At 33.6% G+C, this 13,522-nt stretch overlaps 1 protein-coding gene across 1 annotated transcript in view; it reads right to left on the bottom strand.

Annotated features, from left to right (window-relative positions):
• LOC141287769 (somatomedin-B and thrombospondin type-1 domain-containing protein) overlaps nt 1-13,522 on the bottom strand; it is a 28,058-nt gene that overhangs the window by 13,643 nt on the left and 893 nt on the right. The window contains exon 2 of the mRNA XM_073819897.1: nt 6-27. Coding sequence (XP_073675998.1) covers nt 6-27 — 22 coding nt within the window. The remainder of the gene's footprint in view (nt 1-5; nt 28-13,522) is intronic.

Raw genomic sequence — 13,522 nt, 5'->3', positions numbered from 1 at the left:
CCCACTGCCGGACCTCACAGTCTATAGCTGCTGAGAGGAAAACAAGAGAGAAAAGCAAATGCTTTCTTTAATTCAAACATTTAAAAAAAATCACATGCATTAAGTTATAATGAGTAAAGTGAGTGTTTTAAAACTTTAAAACGGTAAATGTGGGTTTTATTGCTGTTTACAGGCCTGTTTGACCCTCAGAGCAGTAAATTCTGGTTTTTGCAGGTTTATTAGTCTAAGTATATTAAGGGATTTAAAGAAAAACGGCAATTCAAACACACAACCATCAGTCTCATGCATTCAGTGATCAGGAGTGAAACAGGCGCATAAAAGTTTGCAATATTAAAGTACAATCATACCGGAAAAAAAAAGTTTGCATTAATCTTTTTTGATTTATGATGACAAACTACATTGAGTTCAGGGGACTTAATTTGTCACTAATTTTTTAGGTTGATTGCTCATTAAATGTGAGTTGTTCCAAGTAGTTTCAATGTAATTTACTCAATAATGCAGAACAAAATAAATAGGGCCACGGGGCAAATTAGCATTAAGGCCTTTCCACACTGAGCGCAAAAAAGCAAAACGAATATTGCACACAATAACTCACTGGAATAAAACAACAGATTCCTATGGATGTTTCCACATAGGCCGCGAACATTCGCATATGTTTTTTTTAACAACCAGTCTGACAAATCTTCTCAACATCTTCAACACAGAAGAAGAGTATTACGAGAGAGAAGAGGATGCGCTCTTGTTATAATTGCATCTGAGAACAGCTGGTTATTCTCACATGTTCCTAATAAAATTTCTATTAATTCACCACTGAATTATGTGATCTGGAGAACACTGTCCGTTGTCTTCGATGTGCGCGAGTGTTATATGAGTCAGAGCGCCTTCACTCTCTAGAACTTCCTTTAAAAAAAGAATAAAGAAAAAGGAAAAAAAAAAAGGAAAATGATTGTAACATTTTTCTACTGTTCTACACATGAAATATGAAAGCAAACAGGCATATATGATTAGGTTTTATATATATATATATATATATATATATATATATATATATATATATATATATAAATAAAATACAAAAACTTAAATAAACTTGATGGCATTAAGCAAGTTTTATTAAAAAAAAAAAAAAACCCACTTAATTTCAGCATTTCTTCTTATTATCCAGTCCTATGCAAAACATGCTTGGAATATTTTTAATAACTTGATATATCAATTTAAATTACACACAGTATTAAGTTTGACCAACATTATTGTCAACAGAACTCATCAACATAATGCTTGCAACTTAAACATTTGAATTAAATCAATAAATTTAAGTTGTCACCATGCATTTAATTAAGTCGTGATAACAGGTCCCCTAAATCTGTGTTTAGTGTGCAGGTGAAGAATGCTGATGTTAGAGCAATCGTGCATCCGTGAGCAGCTGTGTGCAGTGACATCACACACACCCTCAAACTACACACAAACAGAGAAGAAAGCAAACGCCGTCGAGTCTGGATCTCAATAACACAGCTGCTCTCTCATGTGGGCTTCAGAGGAACCCAGATCCCCGACAGTTTCACGTGGGCTACGCGCTCGGAAATGTTTGTAAACTCAGCTAGCGATTTCTGTGGCGCATCCTAAAGTGTCTGAGTGTTTGTGATCCCATATTCAAGAGAACGAATAAACATTTAGGGATTTTGGTTTACTCAATATTGTTTCTATACGTCTTGAGCAAATTATAGCTCTCAAAGCACATTTTCACCAGAAGTTAAATGTCTTGGTAATTTCACAAAGTAAATGTTTGTTTTGCATAGAAAAGCTAAATTTAGGATAAACAAATACTATTTCAGTCTTTCTACTTCAAAAGTTCATATTTAATTGACCATGATAAGCAGCTCGTAAACTTCAGCTGAAGCTCATTTTATGTGTGCGCTATATATTATGGCACACCGTTTTAGTCTAAAATATACTAAGTGTTACTCATAGTATTTGCATTTTTACTAGTAACAATTTAATTAGAGCTCTACAAATACATTTTTTCCAGTCATATGTCTCCATTGACTTCCATTCATTTTTAATTACAGAGCTCTACAATTGAATTCTTACTGGTAACAATTACAATTAGAGAGCTCTCTAAATCTAATTTTACTAGTAATAATTCCAATTAAAAGCTCTCTAATTCAGTTTTTATTAGTAACAATTACAATTAAAGAGCTCTCTAATTTAATTATTACTATAAAAATGCAATAACAGAGCTCTATAATTAAAAATTTACTAGTAAAAAACATGAAAAATATGTTTAATTGCAGAGCTCTGTTATTGAATTAAAGAGCTCTCTAATTCAATTCTTACTAGTAAAAACTGAATCAAAAAGCTCTTTAATTGGAATTATTACTAGTAAAAATTGATTTAGAGAGCTCTCTAAATGGAATTGTTATTAGAAGGAACTGAATTATAGAGCTCTCTAATTTAATTTTTACTAGTAAAAATGTTTAGTATATTTTAGGCTAAAACGACTTGCCATAATATATAGGTGGACACTCTTGGGACGCCTCTACTGCCTCGTTCTTATCAGAAACTGAGAAAAATAGTAATTGCAACATTGTAAATAATGATAACGGCAGAAACATTCAGATTCATATTATTTAACGATGACAGGAAAACACCTTTTTTTAAGATGAAAATGACATGAAATGACCCATATAACCAGAAGATGGCAGCAGAGGATCAATCATTGGCTGCAGCTGCCATTTCAACTCCCTAGTTTTTTTAAGATGTCTTGCTTTTCGATTTATTATAAAATTACTATAATAAATTGTAGTACTTTTACTGCACTGAGGTAGTATAGCAAGTGCAGAAAGTCATTAAAATAAATAAATAAATAAACTCGGACACAAACAGCCAATAAGGGTGAATTATTAAATACTTATATGTATTTCAATACAAATTAAATAAGTTAAATACTAATGGTACAAGAATTAAATAATGCACTCAGTATGAATCCATTTGAATTTGAAATATGTTATAGAATTGAATAACTACATCTTTTAAGCTTTATCTTGAACTGTAAATGCTATTAAATAGTCTATATTTAACCAACACAAACTGTAGTTTTGTTACTCTGAATTTAGTCTGAATCATTTAATGCACAGCTGTTTTTTGACATCAGTTTGTCAGATGTTTGGTCCGGTTATTACTGTCAATCATAGCAATGACTCGCGCATATTTAGTCGAATTACTGGCGTATTTTTTTTTAAACTTGCATTTGTCATTCTTGAAACGGTATACATGGACGATTGGTCCTTTTAGACAAACAAAACTTTTCTTCGATTGTGAATGGATTATTGCAGAGAAAATGAGCAAAGTACACTCCTATTATGGCAAAATACAGTTGACCAGAAATGACTGAGCTGGCTCTAAAACAAGGAAGTAATCCGTGCATATGGTCAATTCAATGTTACTTGCCATTTCTGTGTAATTATTGGTGAAATTTACAAGAAATCAGTGAAAGTGTGCCATTAATCCAACTAAATTAAGAAAGTAATAGAGTGGTGCTGGCTACTGTACAGTATGTTCCCAGAAAGCATGGTGTAAATCATGTGGTGCATGTGTTTGTGTCGTAATTTGACATTCCATTTGAGATTTTAACAGGTTTCAGAGTAAATGTTTAGGATTAACCTCTTGTATATGTAACATATGCTCACGTTATCCACCAGAACATGCAAACCACATGAACACATAGTGTTGGGCGATATGCTCAATTTTCATATCGTTCTATTGTCAGCCTGTGAGATCGCCGATACACGATACTATCGTCTATCGGCACAACCCTACGAACACATCTGCAATCAGGTACTGTACGCACACACACACACACACACACACACTGATCTCATAAAGCACATGCAGACTGCAGATGGAAACCATATCAAGGCACTGATGCATGAAATACTGCGCCTATATTAAACAAAACTGAAGTGCACACATATGCAACACTCAAAGAGCAAATAAAACTAAGATAAACTCAAAACAACTCAAATTCACAATTATAATAAACCAGTGCAAGTGTGTTTGGTCTGGAGTGATGTGCACACCATTTGTGGAGACACTTTAAAACGTTCTGAATGAGGGTTTTATGGCTGTTTACAGACCTGTTTGACCCTCAGTAAGTTCTTCTCTAGGTTTTTGCACTACTAGTGTATGTATATGAATGGATTTAAAGAAAAACAGTGTTTCATGACTAGTGTTGGGGAAAGTTACTTTTAAAAGAATACATTGCAATATTGAGTTACTCCCTAAAAAAGTAACTAATTACCTTACTTTGTTACTTTTTAAATCTGGGCAGGGCTTGCTTGTTTATTTTAAAATAAAAAGTTGTATTTTTGGCAAATGTAAAAGCCTTTTCACACCAAAAGCCTCGGGCTTAGAGAAAAGTAAACTCATGTCCGTACAGTAGACGGCAGAAGAAAAAATGTCAACTCTTTAGCAATAAAAAAAGGAAAACAAATGTTAACAAAAGTTTAGGATCAGTAAGATTTTTAACGTATTTAAAGGAGACTTTTCTGCTCATCAAGGCTGCATTTAATTAAAAATATAGAAAAAAAAGGTAAAATTGTGATATATTAATGCAATTTAAAATAGTGGTTTTCTATTGTAATATACTTTAAAATAGAATTTATTCCTGTGATGCAAAGCTGAATTTTAGCATCATTACTGCAGTCTTAAGTGTCACTTGATCTTAATATTTTTTTGGAACCTATGTAATTTTTTTCAAGATTTTTTAATCATTTTAATAAATAAAACATTAAAAACACCTTGTTTAAAGTTTGGGGCTAGTTAATGTTTTCTTTCTGTCTTTTAGAGATTAATACTTTTTTCTATTCACCAACGGGGGTGTTAAATTGATAAAAAGTGATAGCAAAGACTTATATTGTTAAAAAAAAGTAATTTTAACATTTTATTCATCAAAGAAGCCTGAAAAAAGTATCACAGGTTGCAAAAAAATTAAGCAGCACAACTGTTTCCAACATTGCTAATAAAAGTAACAAATCAGAATATTAGAATGACTTCTGAAGGATCATGTGACGCTGAAGACTGGAGTAATGGCTGATGAAAATTCAGTTTAGCATTACAGAAATAAATTATATTTTAAAGTATATTAAAACTTATTTTCATTTTGATATTTCATAATATTACTTTTTCTGTATTATTGATCAAATAAATGGAACTTTGATTAGCATAAGAGACTTTAAACATTAAAAATCGTACTGATCCCAAACTTTTGAGCGTCAATGTGTCTTGATTTAAGACTGTTTTCTACTTGGAAAAAAAGACAAAAATACCAAAAAAAAAACACATTTTTTGCAGTGCATAGCTAATTATGTTGATCATATGAATCCTTTATTTTCCAACCTGATTTATGATGGAAAGTAACTCTCTGTATGTGTTACAGGTTTGACAAAGCAAAACTAAAATGCTGAAGTAGTAGCTAGCCTTGTATCCATTGTTGCTGTATTTCATTCATGTTGCTCTGACCTCGCGGCTCGTTCGTTCTCATTCTTCTATTCTTCCACACCAGAGTGACACATCTCAACAATGAACGCAAACACACTCACAAACACACACCTCCATACAAAGGCCTTGTCAAATTCCCCACATTCCCCTGCATTAGTTCTGCAGAAATGCTTGCATCCCGTTCCCAGACAAACCTCCCCTCGCTCGGACCGTCACTGGTGGTCCAAAGGGTCAGACAGCGTTTTAATCTTGCTCACACACTTTGGGGTCACCAAAGGTTACTAGTGTTCTAATCAGGTGACCTGCTTACCAACAATGCTGTAATTGTAGTATTATGTATATGTAAAACAAGACTGTTCAGACATGGTTTCTCCTTTATAAAAAAACTGGAACCAAATGATTAACAGGTCTTGAACATCTGCATTCTATGGTCACTGCACTAATACTCTAAATCTATTAGATCTAAAGCATGAGAGGTTTTATGTGAGTTTGCTGAAATTAAATGAGAGAAAACAATACAAATAATCTTACTGTTGCAACATTGTCGCTGATTGCGCACAACACCAAACATGCAGCATGATGAATGAATTATGAACTAATGATGTGTTGTGCGTCAGTTGGCTCTATGAGAGGCATTTTTGTAAATTAATACAAGACAGAATAATAGCATGATCCTTTTCGCCACATAACTATTGTCATGATATTTTTCACTGCACATGACAGAGCTAAAAAATGTTAAATACTGTAGATGTTTTTGCATACCCTACCAGTCAAAAGTTTTGTAATATTTTTTTAAGTCTTTTCTGCTCACCAAGCCTACATTTATTTGATCCAAATGACAGCAAAAACAGTACAATTTTGAAATATTTTTACTATTTAAAATAACTGCTTTCTATTTGAATATATGATAAAATGTAATTTATTTCTGTGATTTCAAAGCTGAATTTTCAGCATCATTACTTCAGTGTCACATGATCCTTTAGAAATCACTCTGATATGCTGATTTGATGCTCAAAAAACATTCTTTATTATTATTCTTATGTTGAAAACAGATGAGTGGAATTTTTTCAGGTTTTATTTGATGAATAGAAAGTTCAGAAAAAACATTTATCCGAAATAGAAATCTCTCTCTCTCTATATATATATATGTTTCTGCATATTAGAATAATTTCTGAAGGGTCGTGTGACACTTAATACTGAAGTAATGAAGCTGAAAATTCAGCTTTGAACCACAGAAATAAATTACATTTTAAAATATATTCAAATAGGAAGCAGTTATTTTAAATAGTAAAAACATTTTACAATATTACTTCCTTTGATGTATTTTCCCTTAAATGCAAGATTGGTGAGCAGAAGAGACTTAATTCCCAAAAACTTTTGAGTGGTAGTGTTGGTAGTTTTTATACCAAACACAATGTGAATTTGAGATGATAAGTGTGTGTGTACACATATCAATTGAGCAAATGACTTATTAAATCTGGCTAAATTATAAAAGCCAGAAGTGGTACTAAATGAGTCATTTGAGAGTTGAAAGAGTCAGTTCTTATTGAACCAAATCATTTGATAAAAAAAAAAAAGCTAACACTGTTTATTATAATGAAGTACTAACAGAATCCTTCATATAATCATTAATGAACCAGATCCATTCAAATTAATCTGAAGGCATTCAACACGTAGCACTGAAATGTTATTGTAATTGTTAGAATGGCCAAGGATCAGCAATCTCCACATAAAACTGATTGTGCAGACCAAACCGGAAGTCGTAGAGACTTGAAACTTAAAGGCATGGTAGTACTCACACCGCCTACTACAATGTCACCAAGATATGCCCCAATCGGCCTAGTGGGGGCGCTACAATGATCAAAAGTACAAAATTGCTCATAACTCCTAAACCGTCAGTTGCAGGCAAATTTTCAGGTCCTAGGTTTTTCACTCAATCTGGAAAAAACACTGCAGTACAATTCTCTACACTCTTAAAAATAAAGGCACTTCATTGGCATCGATGGTTCCATGAAGAACTTTGAACAGTAATGGAACCTTTCAAGTGCAAAAAAAGGTTCTTTATAGTTGAAAAGGGTACTTTAGATTTTTTAAATGTTCTTCAAAATGGTTCTTTTAAGAACTGTTCACTGAAAAACGGTTCTCCTATGACATCACCGCAAAAACACCCATTTGGAACCTTGATGTTTGTGAGTGTAGCTCAATAATTTTTAAATCATAGATTTAGTTGGTAACAGGCTTGCTAAATAACATCCTTTTTCAAACGTGCTTAAATGCCTTAAAGCAGCTATATTTACAAAGACAGTTCATGCCCAAATTTTGGAGGAAAAGAATATAGAAATCTCTAGAATATTTCATTGCCACACAAACATCTATAATGCTTAATAACACTTCCTCCACTGAAAAAGTCCATCTCCTGTTGTCTCACAAATTTGTTTACAGCTCTTTTGGCTTGTAAACAATGCTTGATCTGTGCAGATTTCTCACCTGATTCAGACCGGACCCCATTTTCACTGGATTACGGACTTTGGAGCAACAGTTTGAATCTAGAATGTCTTAATGATGGATTTGTGTCTTACAAACACACAGATTTAGTCTTCTCTAGATGTTAACTGATGGACTGGAGTGGTGTGGATTATTGTGATGTTTTTATCAGCTCTCATTCTGATGCCACCCATTTACTGCAGATCTTTTCCAAAGTAAAGAAACTAATTTAAATTTTGGGTGAACTATTCCTTTTAGCTCATTCTGAAGATCCAAAACAACACACCTGCTCATGTGTTCACAGATGGATCGGCTCTTCTGAGTCTTAATTAACGTTAGACCCGTCGGGAGTTGATGTGGGAGGACAGAGAGGAACGGGAGGAGGAACATGTGCTTTTCCTCAAGACCAACATGTTCATGAAATGTGCGTGTGTCAGGTAATACACAACATGTGTACCAGTCTGTTCCTGTTCATTGTTCACGCACGCTCTTATTCGCTCTCACAGCACTCTGGTGTTTATGAGGGCCACCAAACCCATGGCAGATATTCCTCTGCATTCCTTCAGTTTCAGGAATCTGTCGCAGAGACAATAAAGCTCCATCCTGAGAGACATCAAACAGACTCACGTCAACACACAGCAAAGACAGAGTTGTATAAACGGCATCTTTCACCATCCATTAGAGCAAAATCAGTCCTCAACACAAACTGAACAAACACTGAAATCTTTGAAATACTTGCAGACTGAATGTCTGTTAAGGGTTATGATGTGAAGCAGACTGCATAAAAACATCTTATCCACATTAAAGAGGAAAAAATTAACCCGAAAAATAAAAATTCTGTCATCATTTGGTACCCAAACAGTTGACGATAGCCAATGACTTCTATAATACTTGTTTCTTGTTCCGCTGTTCTTCAGAAAAATCCTTCAGGTCCCACAAATTCTTTGGTTTTCCAGCATTTTTGTGTTTCTGAACCCTTTCCCACAATGACTGTATGATCTTTTCACACTGAGGACAACTGAGGGACTCATATGCAACTATTACAGAAGGTTTAAACGCTCACTGATGCTCCAGAAGGAAAAACCATGTAGTAAGAGCCGGGGGTGAAAACTTCTGAACAGAATGGAGATGTGTAAATTTTTCTTATTTTGCCCATATCAATATCATATTTTCTTCATTTAGTCCTGCCCCTCAGAGGCTACAGAAGATAGTTACATGTTTTACAAGACAAAATAAGTTAAATTTACCCTGATCTTTAAATGCAAAAAGTTCTCACACCCCAGCTCTTAATGCATGATTTTTCTTTCTGGGGCGTCAGTGAGCGTTTGAACCTTCTGTAAAAGTTGCATATGAGTCCCTCAGTTGTCCTCAGTGTGAAAAGATGGACCAATCTTTTCAAAAAGACAAAAATGCTGGAAAACCAAAGAATTTGTGAGACCTGAAGGATTTTTCTGAAGAACAGCAGACAGTTTAACTGTTCAGGACAAACAAGGGACTCGTGAACAACTATCATTAAACAAAAACACAGCTATGGATCATTCAGGTAACAACACAGTATTAAGAATCAAGGGGATGTAAACTTTTGAACAGGGTCATTTTTTTTTAATTCTTAAAAACTATTCTCTTGTGGACTATATGTAAACATCTTTTATGTGGAATATCCTATACTAAATAAACAACATGCATTTTGTATTATCCTCTTATTTTGGTTAAATAATTACCATTTTGCAGATTCTGAACTCAACTGTATGCATATGTTTATAGCAAATGCATGCAAAGTCTGACATTACTCATTGTAAATGTTACAGCTCTGAAATGGTTTAAACCATTGGGCAATATATAACCCTCCAGTATACAGTCATCCTGCTGTAGTATTCTAGTTCATTTGTGGTTCAGACTGTAACCGTAAATGACCCACAGCCTTGAACAACATAATCTAAAGTCAGATAACAGCCAAGACTGGGAACAATTACTAGGAACATCAAGAGAAGCTTATTAGATCAAACCTGCTCCAGGGTTTGAGAGAGAGACAGAGGGAAAGAAAGAGCTAGAAATTGGTTTCTACTCCATTCCTGTTTTTATCTCTATTTTTGCACTCTTTGACACTTGAGTAACAGCTGATAAAAATTTAGCTTTGCATCCCAGGAATAAATTATATTTTGAGGTGTATTAAAATTAAGTCACGTAATAACATTTTGCAATATTACTGTTTTTTGTTGTATTTTTTATCAAATAAATGCAGCCTTGATGAGCATAAGAAACTCCTTTAAAAAACATTACAAGTCTTAGTGATCCCAAATTTTTGTGCAGCAGTGTATATAAATAAAATCACAATTTTAAGCCATTTCTGAGCAGATACAGAAATATCAAGATATATCAAATGTTAAAAAAAATAAAACAATTGAAAAATACAGAGCTATAATTGGTTGGCAATATCACCCACACCCAAACTCATAAATCTGCTTCGGTTCACAGAGTTTTGTTTTTCTGTTTGCAAATATTTTGCATATTTGTTGTCCTCAGCTATATATATAGCAAGTCTGCAGCTGAAACAAACAAACATATGGCAGTAATCACGGCTGAGGGAGTGAATGTGTCTGAATGAATCAGATCAAGCTGTTATTTGGAGATGAGAAAAAACCAAAACCAACCGAATCCCTCCGGTCCAACATTACTCATAATAAAAACAATCCGCACAGCGACGATGCAGATGAGCGATCACAAAGACAACAGCACACCTGCCAACAACGTCCGGCTTGGGCAAAGAATCTGAAAATGCAGAAGTGAACTTTGAAGAACTGTTGACTATCAAAACTTCTTTGAACTCCTCTTAATGCATCTCTCTTTTCAATAAGTGACGCTTGTTCATTTTTAACATTTCTAAGTGTTGCTGAATTGTTTTTAGGGCTGTCATGCTCTCTCAGAGTTTTAAAGTCTCAGTGACTGAGTTTTACAGCATAAACAAAGGCGATTGAGCAACTCTGAACTCCTGAGGAGCTCTACAATCCTGGAAGACGCTCAAGACCTCCCTCAAGTCAAAACAATGAGACGAAAGCTGTCTTTACATCCCTTTGCCTTTAACAGAGCAGAATGCTGGGATGTTTTATAGCTTGTGGTGTATTTGAAGCCGTTTCTGAGTTCTTGAGCAGTTTCTGAGTATTTTAGGCAGGTGAGAGACAGATAATGACGGCTGTGATAATAACCCAACACACCTACTTCACTCATCATTTACTCAGAGAACAGCTGTTTCTGAGCCGCTGATTTCTGTCTATACTCCAACAATCTCCTTCAGACGTGTGAGCTGAAAGACCAAATTTGAGACTGTTTTGAACCAATGCTTTTTAGTTGTTTTAGTTGAATCATTTGATAGCAACTCTGAAGTCCAAATAAACAGGTTAAACTTCTATCATCATTTATTCATGCTCATGTTGATCAAGTCCTATAGAATGCTCTTTTTTGTACAGAAAATATTAATGGTTTTTGCTTTTTAAAGTAAAGTAACTAGCAAAGAAACACATTACTTTTTAATTGACAAGAAAATATCTGAGTCACTTTTTCAAATAAGTAACGTCTGTTACTTTTTCCCCCCATTTATTGATTAAAAGCTCTACTGTCCCCATGTTGAGAGAAATTTTGAGTAAGATGTTACTTTAGTTCTACAATAAATGTGAACATGCATTAATTCATCTCACTCACCAAAAAAAAAAAAACAGATAGAGTATTCCTCAAAATGAAGAAAAACAGTGAAATTCAATGCAAACCTGCAATAATTAAATATGTTAAATAATACAAATATGTATTTAATCCCATTTTATTAACCGATGTCTTTGCTGCCGACCTTCGATGCTCCAATTCATCCATACTAGTAAGCAAAAATGGCTCAAGATAATCTAACATTTGTTTTCCTTTTTTCATTGCTAAAGAGTTGATATTGTTTCTTCTGTGGTCTACAGTACAGACGTCAATTTACTTTTCTCTAAGCCTGAGGCTTTTGGTATAAAAGGCTTTTACATTTGCAAAAAATAGAACTTTTTACATTAAAAACAAACAAGCAAGCCCTGCCCAGATTTAAAAAGTAACGCAAAAGTAACGTAACGCATTACTTTCCATAAAAAGTAGCTAAGTAACATAATTAGTTACTTTTTTAGGGAGCAACTCAATATTGTAATGCATTACTTTTAAAAGTAACTTTGCCCAACACTGATGGTGATCAAAATAAAGAACATAAAAGGATAAAAACACTTGTTCATATGATCTGTGCACTATATTCCTGATTTTCTGAAGTCATATGATGCATTGTGTAAGGAACAGACCGAAGTTTAAGATGTTATTCAATGAAAAGTCCTGTTTAAAACATAATAGAAGCATGAGGTTTTGTGTGCATAAAGCTAGAAAAACATTTTCAGTAATAATGGCTTAAAAAGACTTCCAAACCTAAATTTCTTTTTTCTGTGTAACATGAAGGTAAGCATTTTGAAGAATGTTGGTAACCAAACCATTTTTGTCCAAATTATGAACATTGAGAATATTTGTTTACCAACTTTCTTCAAAATATCAAATGTAAATGAAAGACATTAATGAAATAATTCATTTGATTTGTGCATTCCACAAATACATTCCAAATCTTCCAAGGCTGTATTTAAAAGGATAGTCCATTGCAATTTACTAACCAATACGTTTTGGTTCCCACTGACTCTACTATTTCACCCTGGACCACAAAACCAGTCTTAAGTAGCACAGGTATATTTGTAGAAAGTGTCAAAAATACATTGTATGGGTCAAAATGATCAATTTTTATTTTATGCCAAAAATCATTAGGATATTAAGATTGGGTCTGAAATGACCCAAATTGCAAACAAATCTATTCAAAATGATTCTAAAATAAAGTATTTTATGTATATTAGCCATTAATTGAACCTAAAAACACAAAAACAGACATATATCTATAAAGGAAAACACTCTGCAGTGGTCGCACCACAAGATATTTCAAATTCAGTCAAAATTTGCAAACACAGAATTGGCCACCTGAACAAAACAAGCTGGCTTCCCACAAAAGGTCACTATGAAATGTACAATAATAATAAATACTTGCAGAAATAACTTAATATTCATTGTTTTTTTAGGTCATACCACATGATATCCAAAGGTTACATTTTTCCAAATTTGAAAATGAGTTATATGATGCAATGTCCTATCTTTGAATTAAATTCAACATAAAAGTCCCAAAATGGTAGTTTCTTGATGGTTGCGCCACATGATATTTTATAAAATGGACATCATCGGACAAAGTTAGTTTGTATATTATGATACATTACAAATATAAATACTTTGCAATTTTACACAGGATTACAAGATACTTTGGAAATCATGCCAAATAGTGCAGAAAATTAATCTGAATAAATTCAGGGTAATTTCAAAGATGTTTCCAAAACAGAAGTTATGGTCAGACAGTCGCACCGAATGATATTTTGACACTTTGAATAACAGAACATTACGAATAATTTCGAAAAGTTAAAGCAGGTACATACATGGGAAAGGTACT

The sequence above is a fragment of the Garra rufa genome, chromosome 15 (genome assembly GCF_049309525.1).
Source record: "Garra rufa chromosome 15, GarRuf1.0, whole genome shotgun sequence".
NCBI classification, from domain to species: domain Eukaryota; kingdom Metazoa; phylum Chordata; class Actinopteri; order Cypriniformes; family Cyprinidae; genus Garra; species Garra rufa.
Note: the sequence above shows the minus strand (reverse complement) of the source record. Positions and strands in the feature narration are given on the sequence as shown.